The 17,179-nt window shown below is 42.0% G+C and overlaps 1 protein-coding gene across 1 annotated transcript in view; it reads right to left on the bottom strand.

Moving 5' to 3' along the window:
• Positions 1-237: 237 nt before the first annotated feature.
• Positions 238-17,179, bottom strand: part of LOC148034121 (DDT domain-containing protein PTM-like) — a 38,029-nt gene continuing 21,087 nt past the window's right edge. The window contains exons 4-12 of the mRNA XM_087682141.1: positions 5,142-6,495; positions 4,760-5,054; positions 4,532-4,656; positions 3,853-4,307; positions 2,990-3,018; positions 2,343-2,900; positions 1,052-2,140; positions 792-966; positions 238-690 (exon numbers count right to left, since the gene is read on the bottom strand). Of these exons, the coding sequence (XP_087538267.1) occupies positions 911-966; positions 1,052-2,140; positions 2,343-2,900; positions 2,990-3,018; positions 3,853-4,307; positions 4,532-4,656; positions 4,760-5,054; positions 5,142-6,495 (3,961 nt within the window). The 3' untranslated portion in view covers positions 238-690; positions 792-910. The remainder of the gene's footprint in view (positions 691-791; positions 967-1,051; positions 2,141-2,342; positions 2,901-2,989; positions 3,019-3,852; positions 4,308-4,531; positions 4,657-4,759; positions 5,055-5,141; positions 6,496-17,179) is intronic.

Below are 17,179 nucleotides of genomic sequence, written 5' to 3'. Positions count from 1 at the left end.
TAAAATTAATGAACATTGAGGGAATTCTCTCATCTTAAGCTTAGGTGTTTTAATATCAGTCTCTACAACAGGGCTCCACCCACTTTGCAGCCCCATACATATGAAACGAATCCAAGTATTGAGTTGTTTCAGACTACTCACTTCATGGTGCCAAATGGCTCCATTAACAAAATCACTATATCAGCAATCCATAATGATGAGATAGATCTACATTGACTCTAAAGATAGAGGAGCAGTTGTTAACGTAAATTTTCAGAGCTGATTAATGCAAAAGGCTTTAATTTATCATTGCTTGCCTTTACAAGCAGTAAATGCAATTAGTACAAGAAACTCGAAGTTGAGATAATCAAATGCAGTGATGCTGCCTTCATTGCAATTTTGCTCAGGTAGCCATGCATTCAAACTTCAGTAATCCAAAGAAATAATTTCACATAATCAGGGAACCAAGGGCCAACCAGGTTCAGTTCCACTAGAAATATAAAACATAGGGAACTTTACCAACAAAATCACCCTTGACCAACCAAGCAACCTTTTACTTTTATGATACACAAGTAAAGAGAGAAGTGGCTGCTGAATCTCCATACAGCACCTACATGCCGAGGACATACTGGTTGGGTTTTGTATTCATTTACAGCCACTGATTCAGCACCTAAGGTTCAGTACTTGAAATCGGCTGCATATCCAGGGCCACTGCAAAGAGCAGCTGAATTCAGAAAATGCCAAAAGACTACCATACTTGGCACATGCAAGCTGCAATATAGAGACCATAAAGTGCACTCGTGATCAGTCACCTGAAGTTGCAGCACCATGAAAAGTCAGTCCTTCATTCACCCGCTCGGAAAGTAATTACCCTGCAACTAGTGATCCATCACCTCTGAAGCTGCATGATGTAGGACACTTTTCTAATGCATCAAGATTGAAGTAATATTCGTGAATCCACAAGTTGTGTATGCTCACCTACAACTTCTGTACATCACACACAACATCAATTTGCAAAATGTAGCCTAGAAAATTTTACGTGCTCCAAAACATTAAAGAAACAAGCACTCACCTTGACCTTGAGCAGATCCAGCATTGCATGCTTCACAAGCCCAACCATGATCCGTCCAAGCCCCTGTAGGTGACTGATCAAGGCACTGCTGATGAACCCCAAGCCCACATGCAATGCATTGTAAATCCAGGTGTAAAATATTTTCCAAGCATATGCTGCATAGTGTTCCCCCTTCTTTCTCTTCAGGAATAGTAGCACCCCTGTCACTTGCAATCTCACCTTCATATTCACCTACTTGGCATTCCATCTCTGGAAAAATGTCACCGCAATCTTCTGAATTGTCATTCAAGGGAGACAAATGGAAGTTCCCCAAAATGTCTCGATACGAATCAGAAGCTTCAAAGCCATCAACACCGAAATCCATGGTAGCCTGCACCATCTCTTCAATCCGGTCATCCTCTGATGACAAAAGTTCAGTGAAAGAAATAGTTGTCCTTGCACAAGCATTTTCTCCCGGTGAGGTTCCAGTAACAGGGGTCACATCACTGCCAAAAAGTGTGTCCATGACTTCTTCAAAGGTCTCAGTTGAGTAACCATCTATACCATGATGAAAAGGCTCTCCAAATAGATTCTCAAGTCCCTCTGCACTTTTAGTCACGGAAGGCTCTCCTATGACTACTTCAGACTGATCAAATTGTGTGTTGCACTCTTTTGGAGGGAGAAGAGGCTGCGGATTGATAGTGGCTATCAGGCCTTCAGGAGCCTTACCTATAAAGGATGGTCTCAATATGTCGGGACTCTCAAAATAACGACAAGAGTCAGATAATAGCTCCTCAGCTTGCTCTGATGATTTTCTTGTTGGCAAGCATGGAGTGGGAGAAATCACTTGCACAAGCTGTTTCTCTGGTGCGTGCAAGAGTACAGTCATAGATGCTTTAGAGCTTCTAAATGTTTGCTTTCTATTGTCCAAATCAATGAATTCCCCATCATGTCCACGAACTACCTCCTGTGAGCTTTGTCTGACCTTCTTAGGCTTTGACCCATATGGACAACAAGGACCACTTTTTTTCCGACACTTGTGACACTTGAAACCAACAACTTCCTGAATATTGTTTTCAGTAACCCCAACTGCATCCCCATGAAACCACACTGCACAACAAGTATCCCATTTACCATGTCACACCATGACAGTCAATCTTTGACATTAAAGAAGACTCCGTATGTAAGAAGTATCATTATACTAAATAACAATTTCATAGCCTACAGGTTTATCTGGCCCAAGTTGAATAGCCTACAAAATAGAAGATTCGTAATGTCATTTGAAAGCTGTAGATAGAAAATGCATACATACATGGACAAAATCCACACTTGATGTAGAGCAGATCATTTCTATACGGTTGCTGGCACAAAGAGCACTTAGGAGCATCCATTAACTCTCCCTTAAATTGACCAGGTAATAGAATCTTATCTTTGTCCAGCATCCTTGCATCCATTCCATTTTTCCTAAGAGAAACCCCTTCTTTGGCGACTGTGAGCGGGGTTCTGAGAGCTGTCACTGGAGTTCCAACAGCAGACATTGGAGTTCTGACTGCTGTAACAGGGATTTTGAAGAAAATCTGTGGCTGCGGTTTTGGAGCAATATTCTTCTGTATGCTCCCCATCTTTGCTTCCTTGGTTTCTTGCTCTTGCATGCTACTATAACTAGTATAAGGTTCACCACCAGAAATTTTGCTCTGAGCTTTATGCACCTGCAATTTCATCCTTGAGAAGGAATTTGTGTGTTGCTTCTCAGCAGTGACAGTATGGGACTTGTTTCCAACAGCTGTCTGCAAGCAACCATGGCATGTGTGTCTAGCCTCCTGCCTGTCGGAAAAATCTGCTACTATTGTACAGCCTCGGTGAAATGGTCCTGCATTCCAAGAAGCACATATGGAACCACAACTGAGAAGTAAGTAGAGTTTTCCTTACTTTGATCCAAAAAAAGGGAAAAAGAATTACCCTTGCAGAGATGGCACTGGACGGCCATGCTGCCATATACACCAATGAAATAGAAAACAGTTGAAGCAAAATTTGTCAGCACCTTTACATCAATAAGCTCTCATATACAAAGAAATAACAACCATTACACACATGTATGTTGGAACGTACAATGCATATAGAAAACAGCAGTGTTATAGATAAACAAGAAAATGCAAAAAGACGCAGGCAGGAGAGTTTTGCAAGCAAGGAAAAAAGGATGTTTGACAACAGGTTTAATAGGATTGATTTCATCACCAGCCAGAACAGCATACATGAGTTCCAACAGCAAGTAATATGTCAACCCAGTGGAGAGGCTGTAAGTCAACATATATGCAGTTCATTTGTAAATCATACAAATAAATATTATAGCTGAGAGGATAGCCGACTGACAGCAGGAGAATATACAAACCACAGGGTACCTCAAAAATCTACCATTGATATCTTGTTTCTTGAAAGCACATCATGTCCACAAACTGGTGAACTATGTTACCAGGTCAAAGGCTTCTACCCACATACCATGCCACTTGTGTCTACATTTCAAAAACCCACTAAACAAGAATCATTGAGAGCACAAAAACAAGAAAGCAAGTGTCAATCAACTTGGCTTCCATTTGCAATATGCAGGTATCTTTGCACCAATTATTTTTTTCCCACAAATCCTTACATAATATCATGCACCAAGGAATAATGGGCTGTGCCTAGGTATTCAAAAGAAAGGGCAAACTGCCAACATTTCATCTAATAACATCATGCATTGGAATAGCATGAAAAGCATGGACACTCTGCTAAAACCTCCAAACACCTGATGTGTCACTTGAAACAGTTTAAATACTTTTACCCACCCTGCCGGAACCTTGAGACTGCAAAATTTGCAGGTCAATGACACAACCAGCTTCGGGGTGGTAAAGATGCCAGCCTTCTCAGTGAGGAATTTGAAAACATCTTTTTTGGCCCTTCTAGCAACAGAAAGCCTGGGCAATGGGGGCATTTTTGGAGTTTTAAGTTGCTGAGATTGTCTACTTTTTTCCTCAAAATCTTTCAATAAGGAAAGAGGGACTTGGTGCTCTTCTACCCATATCTGCTCTTTCCCACTGATTGCTATTGACCCATTCCTATTTTGAGAATCCTGCCTTTTGAGCAGGGCTGAATCAACCAAGTAAAATGGCACACCATCCTTGATTGACTTGGAATGAATGGATGGCTTCTCACTTTCATCCTGTTCTTCTTCACGTTTGCTAGTGCTTTGATGCATGGGAAGAAGATCATTCCACCTGAGTTGCGCATCCAAACATCGCACCTAGCAATACACATAAAACACAACCACAGTTAATTACAAGAAGAAACAGTCAGGCTTCTGGCAGCCAGAAATTCAACTTGAACTTGTGTCCATGCTACAGATATATAAAACAGCCCTATGGAACCTTCCAAACTATAGGGATGACTGGAGAAGGCAAATACAACAAAATAAAGGGCAAGCAAAAAACACTATGAACACTATTCATAGTAACCAGACTCAACAACCTGAACAGCTAGCTCAGCAATGGTACAGGCAGCTTGGACCCTTGCACGCCATGCATGTTGCTTGCTTCGCTTAGAGACCTCCCTCCCATCAGAGTAGCTGAGCCCCGGAATCCTCTTTAAGCCACCTAAAAGTTAAAAGGAACTCCAGATCATTACAATATGCAATCAGAGTATTCTTAATACGTACCATACAAAGTTCAGAGAAAATTCACAGAAAACAAAGAGTACCCTGTCGCCCTGCTTTCTTTGCCGAGTTATTCGGCAATATAGCCCAACCAGACACCCTGTGCGAGAATCTACCACGCCTCCACCACTGCACTGCTTCTATGGCATTGTTAGAGCTGCTGGAAAAGCATCTTCTAGAAGCACTGGCTCTGCGAGTAGATTTTCTACTAGAATTCTTCTTCAGAAGGGTTTCACTTGATACAGAGGCAGTAGGACCCCCTACAACAAGAGGTGGAGCATCCTCAAAACAAGTAGACCAATCATCCATGAAAACAAGTTGGCGCAAATTTTCCTCGAGCTGCAAATGAAATCAAACAAAGAACTAAGACAAACTCCCCCAGAAATTAAAGAAGATGCCTCAAGTACACACAAAAGTAGTACTTACTTCCAGTAAAGCAGCCTTCACCTCCCAAACAGAAACTGACTGCTCAACTTTCTTGCGCCAAAGCTTTCTGAAATGAACATTCTCCCAGGGCCCTCCTAGCAGGCTATGTAAGCTTTCCTCTATATAAAGCAAGTAACCTGCAACTGCAGGAAGATGGCCTGGGCCAGCTTTGGTTGGACGAATGCCACCAGCTACAGAAGCAGCACCGGCTGCTAAGTGAGTAGCAACTTGATTCATCAAACACCCCCTCTTCAGACTTGAGCTGCTGCATGAGAAGCACCAACCACACCTTTCTTTAGGTATTTCCATAAACTTCTTCTTGAAACTTGGCCAACAGAACCGCACAGGTGCCTTCTGAAAAGCTTTGAGTTGCTCCGCAACTGTTGTGACACCTGTTTTCTTCTTCAGTCCCTTTTGTGAAGGTGTTGTTCCCTCATTGTCAATAAATGCTAAATTTGCAGCTGCTGTAGCTGCTGCATCACCTGAAATGTAATAATTGTAATACACAGCAGACTTCAAATACTGCTCAGGTTGTGGATGCTCTCTAGGAACACCAGTTAAGAACCTGCCCTTTGAATCTCTGTCATAAACCTTCTGTGAGAAGTAAGGGCCATGATCAATACTGCGACTGGTGGTTTGCTTAGCCAGAGAACTATCAACAGTGGTCACTCCCATTTCCCCTAGAGAGGAGGCCCTTGAGTTTGTGCCATGTTCCACCTTATCTATTGCATCTACAGGGTTTCGTGTTTCTACAGTAGTAGATAAAGCAAAAACTGGGGATACTTTTGCGTCATCTCCTGCCAGTGGTTTTTCATTGATTGTACAGACCTTTGCATCTGAATCATTCGGTACCTTGGGACTAGAATCTGATGCTGAACAGTGTGATCCATCACATTTAACATCCAGAACATCGTGTAAGTTGCTGCCCTGGTCAACTGAACTGCCTGGTCTCTCCTCAGTGCACTTTGTAGCACATTCAGATGCAGCTTGTGGAAATTCACAGGCTATGGAACTACTTTCCTTTAGCCCAGCTCTGCCTTCTGAAGCTTCTGCTTTTACACGCACATCTTCTGGTACTATATCATCATGTAAGTTACCAGGCTGCATCTCTAAAACTTCATCTTTTATCTTCCTCATTGCTTCAATGTCTATTCCCTTGTTCAAGTCATCCACTTGAACTCCTTGACAAATGGTTGCAGTTGATGTTTTGGCAGAAATATTCCAATGTTGGCATATAGCCTTCAAAACCTTGTCACAATAAGGCTTCAATGCTTCAAGATTTTGCAGAACCCCTGCAAGCCCATCTTTATTATAATATCTGTGTCTGATATGCATATTTTCATCTGACTCCAGCCTGAACATTCAGCTTCTCAGAAATGAGCACATCATGTAAACCTTCAAATATAAACATCCACTAACTGCACATTTACATTCAAATCAAGGTTATAGTGTGGGTCAGTATAAAGTTGAAACTTTCCAAAAGAGTAATATTCAACAGTCCTTTCCATGGATGGTGCTACTCCACTGATCATAGAACCCAAGTAATGACAACTATTATGGTAAATAAACCGTTTGAAAGCACTACTGTTTCTCATATTGAAAAGCACACAATGAGCATCGCCAGCTCATCTCCTCTCTCTGACACCTTCGCAGCTTGCATTTACACCTACTGCTGCTGGTCAAGTGGTTGCTGCCCCTCTCCGACACCTGCTGTAGTTGTGTTTTGCAGTATAGCAGGGCACCTCCATCATCTGACACCTCTACTGTTGCCTAGCTGTGTGCACCCTGGTGACCAGTTTTCAGCCTTCCTCCACACTCCTACAGCTCTGACTAGTGGTTTCAGTACTCGGGATCCATCTCCGATGTACCTCATCACTCACCGCTCTACCCTTGGGCATTTTGTACACTCTTAAATTGATTCACTGCATTGATTCATTCACTTCAGAGTTCTCTTCTCTCTCTATTTGTGCTTGTGTTTTTGCGTTTTGAGTTTTGAGTTTGAGTTTTACATTTAGGGTTTGCATTTATTGCATTACTATCTGAGTTATTGTGCTTTAGTCGTGTTCATACAGTGCAAACACCAACATATCTTCACATTTCTCAATGTCATGCTGATCAACATTGGAGTAACTGCAGCTCTATATGCTTGAAGACACACTAGTTTGAGTGTGTAATTGAGACAAATTCAGAGCTCGTTGGTTAAGGTTGATGAGAACAACTAATGAGTTTTACATTTAGGGTTTGCATTTATTGCATTACTATCTGAGTTATTGTGCTTTAGTCGTGTTCATACAATGCAAACCCCAACATATCTTCACATTTCTCAATGTCATGCTGGTCAACATTGGAGTGATTGCAACTCTATATGCTTGAAGACAAACTAGTTTGAGTGTGTAATTGAGACAAATTCAAAGCTCGTTGGTTAAGGATGATGAGAACAACTAAGGATATAGCAATTGGAGCAAATCTAGTCCGTTGAAGAGCCAGGCATGCAAGGAATTATTAGCAAAAAGAGTGGTGGTCTATGACAACGGTGTTGATCACACGAACATGTCACAAATGGTTCATGTAAAGGCTCATCTTTAATATTGAAAAAACATCATAAGGGACAGTCACCTTGAGGGTCAATCTGGTGTTGTCTATTGTGCAAGAGCTAGTACAAGGGAGCTTCAAAAACGTGGGAAATAGAAACGGGGAAACCCGGAATTTCAAAGTTTCAATCAAATTTTGAAAACAAAAAATTGCATTTCAGATCACTAGAATAAATATGTTATTACATGGATATGTAAATATATCAATCCTACAACAACATGTATCCAAATTTATACGAAACTTTGAAGTCTTTATATCATATGATCGAAAACATGATTCATTACACCTATCACAAGTGAAGACTCAATGGTTAAGATAGTTTAACACAGTTCAGATACGATTTCCAAAACTTTAAACAACAAAATAAATTATAATTTATAACTCATGAATCATCTAAAGACTAATATCAAGAACGGTGGAACCAAGATGCATAATATGTAAAATCAAGATACATATAACTATATGATGTGAATAATCTCTCAAAGTCCAGTGAGCACTGAGTACGAGTAACTACTGAGTAATAACTATCAACATCAATAAACGAGCATGATATCATCATGTGCCATGTGCATGTGACATGTGTATTGCCACTAGTGATTAGTAACTAGCAACTACAATGCTAAACTGACTCTTAACTCCTAACTCTTGAGGTATCATGAGTCTAGTCTCTAGAGTCCATGAGTCGTGACTCCTTCGAATTCTAAGGATCCTTGCACTATCTTCTCATCCAACTCTGAGAACCCTTGTATCCCTTGATTGGATTGACGTGCCTCCAAAACAAATAGGGTGTTGTGATAAGGTAATGCCAAATAGGAATCCGAAAAGAAGTCAAGAAATAAAAGAAGATTGAAGAAAAAAGAAGGATGGAAAAAAATAGAGAAGGTGGTGATGGCAATGGTGATAGTAGTGGTATTGGTGTTGGTGGTGGTAATGGAGTCGAGCTGTAGAATGTAATGTGCTTGAGCAAGAGGAGGAGACAATTGTGCAGAAGACGGCTGAAACTAAAAATTGGTCTACCCATTCACTGCAAGGTGTCGAAACGGCGTTTCCCCATTCTCGTTTCCGTCCAAAACGGCCGTTCTCTTTCAGGAGCCCCCAAAACACCACTTCGAGATACTATGATGTGAAAGGGGACAACCCCTATCTTATTTCCTCATTTCAAAAAGCGGCATCCTATCGAGACAGTCTTTTGACGTCCGAAGGGCCCAAGACAAATGTCCAATGTACCATGTTACCATATGTTTGACTAAGTTCACAAGAAAGTTTCCCTCACACCTTCAAAGGGAGCCCTTGTTTTTACTTCTTTGAAAGAAAAGAAAGAGAGAATTCTAAAACTTTATTTAATAATTATTTCTCACTCCAAAAAATAATTCTACAAGCCAATTTGGCTAGATCAGTTTGTCACCCAAGCATTCTTGAAAAATTATTAGTCCTTGAACCACCATTAATTAATTAATTAATGCCACTCACTAATATCACCATTGACATTAGTGAGATTAAATGATCTAGGCCCCAACTAGCACCTAGTACCTATCAAGCACAACTTGTTACAACTTTTTCCTTTGATCCCACTGACATCTTGAGAATGTGACTTAACTAACTTTCACAACACATGTGTAGTACACATTTGTACATTTGATTAATAACTTAATCAAACGCTAAGCAAAACATCAAAATTTCCACATTCCTAACACAGACCCTACCCTTGAAATACTAGCGATCATCCTAAATTGTATTGCCATATGCTATCCGCCAATGTGGAGACAATTTCAACCTATAAGTAACATCACTAATTTTCTCCAATATTTGGAAGGGCCCATAATAGTACATACTAAGCTTTGGATACAATCTCTCTCTATCTTTCATTTTTTTGAGCCTTGCCTTTTCAAAACATAGCAATACATAATTGCCCTTCGCAAACTGCAAAGCACATCTATGGTAGTCAGCTTGTGAGAGTGCACAACAAAAGAGGAATACAAACACAAAGAGAGAGGAAAAGAGAGAGAGCAAAAGAAAAGAAAGAGTGAAGTGATAATCTGCATTAAATCTAAAATGAATGTTGAATAGATAAGGAGAGAGAGAATGGATTGATCAGTCCCTACACACAACCCACTTCATTAGTAAGGGTATTGGATCAAGCTGAAGAAAATGGAAGCACCGAAGATGGAAAAGTATGTCGGAGGCTTAGAGTATGCTCAACAACCGGCAAAAGAAGAAAATAAGCTACCCAACCAACTGACTACTCTAAATAGCAGACATTCTACCAAACTCACCGACCTCATGCCATAATGGTCGACCTAATACGGCCATCTGCATTTAATGCAATCAGCTATAATAAAATAATGCGAAAATGTTGACGTGGCCACTGTAGGGAAATTTCTAGTATCCTACAGCAAAATCATTGACTCGCAAACACAAGAAATGTACAATAATTGTGCACACGGAAAAGAAACGCACACAAAACTGGAAGAAAACATAATCAAAGCTTCAATGTGTTCATCACACTCTGACAAAGCTCACAATCAGGAGATGACAAACCAATATACATAAAATATGTAAGCTAGCAATCCCTCTCACATTGGAAGTGTTTGAAGACCCAACAACCTCATGTGATGAAGCATAGAAGCCGTGGGCAAAGGCTTCATAAAGAGATGTACTGCATTGTCCATTGTGGAACAATAGACCACCACTAACTTGGATCCACGATCTGGCTCCCATACATAATGGTACTAAACCTCGATGTGCTTCGTGTGGGCATGAAATACATGGCTCTTTGCTAAAGTTAAGTCACTCTGGTTATCCATACACAGTTGAGTGGGTCCTAACTGTGAAAAGTCAATCTCCACCATCATCCGACATAGCCAAATTGTCTCCATAGCTATTGAATAAAAGGTGTGGTACTCTACCATAGTAGGTTGCTTCTTGCTGCTCCACAAGATAGTGCCTAATCTAAGGGAAAAAGCATAACCTATAATGGATCTTTTTGAATCCACATCACATGTCCAATCTAAGTCACTCTAGCTAGTAAGAGTGTTTCCCTCTCCATACATGATCTCATAGGAATGAGTCCCTTATAAATAGTGTAAAACATACAAAATATCTCTCTAGTGAGTCCAAGTAGGAGTTGTAACCAACCTTCCTTCCGTGGATGGGTAGTTATTCCCTAATTACAACTTAGTTACAACATTAACATTTATTACAAAACTGAGAAATGCAAATTAACTTACAATCTTAGACAATGGACACCTTGGCTCCAAAACTCGTACCCCTTTCGGTATTTATTTAACCTAATTGAAGAAGAAGTTGATGTACAATGGAATTCTCCCAATCCCTCTCAGTATTCCAACTCCCCTTGCTGTCCAAAATGGCCAACAAGTCTTCAATCTAATTTGCCCCTTGATTCAGGTAGTCAATAGGCCTTGACCTACTTTAATGGAGATGGAAATGCCCAAATTCATTGATTTGTTGGTCCCTCCACTTGAATTTAACTAAAAACAGCTTCAACCCTGTTGAATCCAAATCATGGAGCTTCCAATTTTAAGTACACTTCTCAAGGCTACTGTTAAATCCTAATTTCTGCTATAGATAAGGGTTTATAATAGAGAAATCTGAAATTTCTCACTCTCTTGTGATCTCAATGTTGTAATCTTCAAAGCAAGGCTGTCCAAGGACTGGAAGATGAGAAAGAATGTTGAGAAGAGGAAAAATTCAAACTTTCTACGCCAAGAACTGAAGAAAATATGTCATTTACTGCTCCTGCCCTATCTCAACAGCTTGTAGATGCAAAGAACTAAATAAAATCGGTCATTTACCCCTGCTACCTTATCTTGACAGCCTGTAGATGCTGTCACCCACTCTTGATTGGTCTTCTCTTGCCCCTGGCTATCTCAGAAGGTCCTCCAATGGCTACAAATTAGACCAACATCTCCTCCCTCTCTCTTACAAGCTGAATACACTAAAATGCCTCTCTCCAACCTCTAAAGACGTTTTTCAATTTTGCATGGACATTTTTGACAAGTGACAACCTTTCCAAATGGTTTTTCCAACATTATTCATAATTAACTATTAATTTTCAATCTTTAAATGCTGAAGATTAATCTAATAATTATTTTGATGCCTTGAAAAATAATCAGATTGACCAATAATTAAATTGGCTAAGCAACTTCCATTCTTGAAGGTCTCTACGTCATCTTTGACCATCAAATTGACATTAGGTATCATTAAACGCAACTTCTCTAACGTCACCAACTAACACTTGTGGCCAAATGAATGACCTACGTCGTGAATTGACACTAGATACCACCAAGTACCTGTGTGGCATAACTTATAGCAACTTTTGCCTTTGACATCCTAGAATTTTCTCAAGCCCTAGGCTCGTAAATTTACTCTAACCCCAATTACAACTCTCATGTGCAATATTTACTTAACCATGTGATTAAAAATTAATCCATATGTTAAGTAAGGTTTCAAAAATAAACCCTAAATTTCTGTAGAAATTAGAGTTTAGCAAACCACCTTGAAACCCATGCCAACAGGAGAAGGCATTGTACACTAAAATCAACACCTGACATTCATGGAATTGACAAGGATTTCAAATGCCACACCATCCATTGTGAATTGGGATAACATTTGGTTAGTTGATGGTTCCATTTGTGCAAGTCTTGGGTGAAAATCAAGGGGCAATTGGCCCAAATTGCTTCCTGATTATTTGTGCAGCAACAGGCTTTTGGGTCAACAAAGGAGATTGTGGAGTCTCAACTTATACTCAATCCATCAACAATTAAAGTTAAAGAAATACCGAAAGGGATGCCAATTTTGGGGCTAACTAGATATCTATTGTCCAAGATTGATAAGGGAATGTGTGCATTTCACTTTATGCTCATTTATTAATTGCTATAATTAAGTGCTTGATCAGGTTTTACCACCCTCTTCAAGAAGGAAAACTAGTTTCAGCAAAAGAGAAGAGAGAGTGAAGTGATAATCTCCATTGAATTTGAAATGAATGCTGAATACAAAGGGGGAGAGAATGGATTGATCAATCCTTGCACGCAGCTGTTAGCCAGTCATTTCCTGGACAGTGCGGACATCAGTGCCACATCAACACCTGCAGTCGAACAGGTTTCTGCAGTCAGACAATATTTATTGCAGTCGGCTGCATTTAATGCAGCCGACCTGCTGCAATTATTTCCTATTTTTCGGCTATTTACAGCCGGTTTTGTGGCACACTTCATTATTCATTATTCAGATTCTGATCTTGAGATCTGTTGGTTGAGATAGACTGTGCTCGGGCTGACCGAGATCGAGGTCATCAGGTCAGAGATATACGCAGATATTTCCTCTGCCCCCTTGTATATTTCTGCACTCTTATACAGCATATTACACCGCAAATTTTCTGCGTTTACACTGTCTCCTTTTCTCTCTCTCTTCTCCCTGTGTTCTCTCTCTCTCTCTCTGTCTTTGTCCTATGCTTCCGCATCGCTGCACTCTGACATGGTATCAGAGCAGTGAAGATGGACTGACTGAGGGCTGAATCTATCTGAAGAGGAGATTTCATCGCGACACAAGGCTGCGTTTCCAAGCTTCGAGGGCAAGCAAGAGGGCTGCGCATCGGATCAAGACCGAAGCGAGCGTGGGCATGCAGGAAAGGAGTCTAATCAGTGAATTTGCTGCAAGTTATCACTATTTGAAGTTGAGGAAGGCTGCATTTGAGGCCTTCAATTGCAGATTTTACCTTTTCATCGCCTCCAGCAGGTAAAGAAGGTTTGGGCAGCGGAGGAATCAGTCCTAGAAGGCTGCATTTTCACACTCAGAGGGGGGGGGGCTGCTTTTGCGTTTGTGCAGGTATTGCAGGTTAACATGTCTACAAAGACTGATTTGGAGTTCCAGGCGATCATGGACCCTGTCCTACCGACTCTTCCAACGAATCAAAAGCTTGATGGTGACAATTACCGCATCTAGCAGGTGATGATGTTGGCCATTTTAGAGTCTTATGATTTGGCGAAACTGGTGGTGGAGATTAATAGGCCCTAGGTGAGGGATGAGTCCAAACTCTCTTCCAATGCTCGTGCGGAGTTGACCAAGGCCCAGTCTCATTGGGACAAACTGAATATCAAGATTCGATCTTTTCTGTTTCTGTCTTACACCACAGCCGTGATAGCTCACATCGAGCACTTGACGGTGGCTCGTGAGATATGGCTAGAGCTCGACCAGATGTACAACCGGATGACCCTGATAAAGAGAGTTTCTTTGGAGGTGCAGATGCAAACTTTGTTTGTGAATAAGTCTTCTTCGCTTCGGGAACATATCAACAAGCTTCGGCAGCTTCAGATGCAAGTTCAAAATGTAGGGAAGCATATTTCCTCTGAAGACATGGCGATCACTTTACTATCCCAGTTGCCGCCACAATTGGGTACTTTTTATTCCGCTCTTATTGCTTCAGGACAAGAGTCGACTCTTCGGTGGGAAGAGTTGGTTTCTATGGTCTTAGACCAAGAGGAACATTTGAAGGGACAAAATGCTTCCAAATCGGAGACATTGGTTGGTCAAGCCTCTCAGAAGAAGGGGAAGGACCAAAAGAAGAAGGAGGAGGACAACAAATCCAAGAAGGACAAGGAGAAGGAATCAACTTGCCATATTTGTGGAAAGACCAGTCACTGGAAGAAAAATTACCCTGACAAAGACAAGAAGGATACCAAGGACACAGACCCTGGAGCGGTGGCTGCACCCTCATCAGCTGCCTTTCTAAACTTAGCAATCATTGAGGACTCTACACCGACAACTTTTGATGCTGCGATGACAACTCCCCAAGTTCGAGAGTGGATTGTGGACAGTGGTGCCTCACGGCACATGACTCCTTCCGTTGGTGTTGCCCATTTGCGACCTTCGCATGGACAGATTCTCATTGGAGACAGCTCTTCTGTGTCTATTGCTGCGTGGGGTGAGATGCAGCTTATTCCAGATGGACGTGGTGGTACCCACACCTCTGAGGTGTTGCATGTGCCAGGATTGGGGTATCATTTACTTTCGGTTCATAAGATTTATGCTCTTGGCCTCTTGGTGGAGTTTAACAATGATACTGTTCGAGTCCTTGATCGTGGATCGAGAAAGGTTCTCTCTATAGGGTATGAGGAGAATGGAGTCTACAAATTGAAGTCTTCTTCAGCTCTTACTTCTCTTTTTCTTACTTCTTATACACAGTCCGAGCTATGGCATGCTCAGTTTGGCCACCTAAACTACAAGTACCTTCGAAAGGCGTCGCGAGGGTCGTTTGTCCGAGGCTTGCCGAACATAGTGGTGAGCCATCAGCCATGTGTCTCCTGCATTCGTGGGAAACTCCATCGGGATGCGATTCCCAACAAAGCTTCTAGGCGGTCTACTTCACCCATGGAGCTTGTATCTACGGATCTTTGTGGCCCGATGAAGACGGAGTCCCTAAAGGGGAGCTTGTACTTCATGTTGATCGTAGATGACTGCAGCAGGATGACTTGGCCCTATTTCTTGACTTTGAAGTCGGAGACTTTCTCTCATTTCAAGGATTGGCTTCTTTTTTAGGGGAACCGTTCTAGCCGGCAACTGAAGACCTTGCGTTCAGAAAAGGGAGGTGAATTTATGTCTAATGAGTTTGCTCATTTTTTTTTACAAATAAGGGCATTTACCAGGAGTTTGCTAACACCAACACTCCCCAAGAGAATGGCATTTTGGAGCGGATGAACTGAAGTGTGATCGAGATGGCACACACCATGATGGAGCATCGACAAACACCTCAGTTTCTGTGGGCCGAGGCAGTGGCTACCGCAATTCACATCCTTAATCAATCTCCCACTTCGGCCGTTGACAGGATGACACCTTTTGAGGCTTACTTCGGGACTAAGCATAATGTCTCTTATTTCAGGATCTTTGGATATGATGCTTATGTGCACATTTTGAAGACGCGGCGTGATAAGTTCAAGGCAACTTCCCGACGACAGGTTTTTGTTGACTATAGCTCCTAATCCCAACGTTATCGTTTATTTGATCCCGTTAAGCGAGATGTCTACAGGAGCCGAGATGTGTGGTTTGTGGAAATACCAGCCACATAGGGGGGTGAGGAGCACCCCATCCTAGGAGATCCAGGGGAGAGTTGGGCTCCCGAGACAATTTCTTTGGAGCCAGAGCCTCTTGATGGAGATTCTTCTTCGGATTCAGAGTCTTCTCTTCCACCGGCCACCCTCGAGGAGCTTCCACCGGTGGATGTTCCTGAGTCTTCAGCAGATGGAGAGTAACGGGGAGAGGTTCCAAGGACAGGTTCATCCTCCTCCTCGTTGGGCTCATGACACACTGTAAGATTTAGGGATCGAGGGGATCCCTGACGAGTGGGAACCCCAGGATGGACCGAAGAGGTCACGGAGGCATCAGGCCCATTTTTCAGAGCTTGTCTACTCCAACTATTGTTTACTGACCCTTGTTATGCAAGATCGAGAGCCCACTTCAGTAAAGAAGGCTTTGCAGTTTGATCATTGGCAAAAGGCCATGGAAGCCGAGTTGGAGAATATTGAGAGAAATGGCACTTAGTCCCTTGTGCCTCGTCCCTCTCACAAGAAGGTGATTGGTGTCAAGTGGATCTTCAAGACCAAGTACCTTAGTGATGGTTATTTGGACAAGCACAAGGCTCGCCTTGTTGCTAAAGGTTTTGCTCGGTGCATCGACATTGATTTCCATGATACTTTTGCCCCCACTGCTCGTATGGCAACTATTCTAGTTGTTCTTGCCTTGGCTAGCCATAGGAGATGGCATGTTTATCAATTGGATGTGAAGTCGGCCTTTCTGAATGGTGACTTACAGGAGGAGATCTATGTTGAGCAACCTCCTGGCTTTGGATCCTCGGATGGAAAAGTTTACAGGCTGAAGAAGGCCTTGTATGGCCTCAAGCAGGCTCCGCGTACATGGAACGAGAAGATTGACTCGTTTCTTCAGTTGAAGTTGGAATATCGGCGCTCCAAGGCAAATCCGCAGCTTTATGTGAACACTTCGGAGATTGGTCGTGTGCTGTTTGTGTTGTATGTTGATGATTTGATTTTGACAAGGGATCGTGTACAAAAGGTCCGAGAGACCAAGACAGCTTTACATCAGGCATTCAAGATGACGGATTTGGGGCTTCTTCATTTCTTCTTGGGTCACAAGATTTATCAGTCTCAAAGGGGGATTTTGATCTCTCAGCAGAGGTACATTCAAAAGCTCTTGGTGACTTTTGAGATGGATACTTGTCGGCCCATTACTACTCCTATGGATCCGAATTGGAAGGCCACTTCACACTCAAATTCTCCCGTGATAGATGCTTCACGCTACTGTCAGTTGATTGGATCCTTGATTTGGCTTCTCAACACTCGTGTTGATCTTTGTTTTGCTATGGGTCTTTTGGCACGGTTCATGACGGAACCCAAACAGGTGCATTGGCAGGCTGCCCTGAG

This window comes from Lygodium microphyllum, chromosome 7 (assembly GCF_053477565.2).
Source record: "Lygodium microphyllum isolate KBCC chromosome 7, Lygodium_microphyllum_v1.1.10, whole genome shotgun sequence".
Classification (NCBI taxonomy): Eukaryota; Viridiplantae; Streptophyta; class Polypodiopsida; order Schizaeales; family Lygodiaceae; genus Lygodium; species Lygodium microphyllum.
The sequence above is the reverse complement of the archived record's forward strand: the minus strand, read 5'-3'. Positions and strand labels throughout refer to the sequence as shown.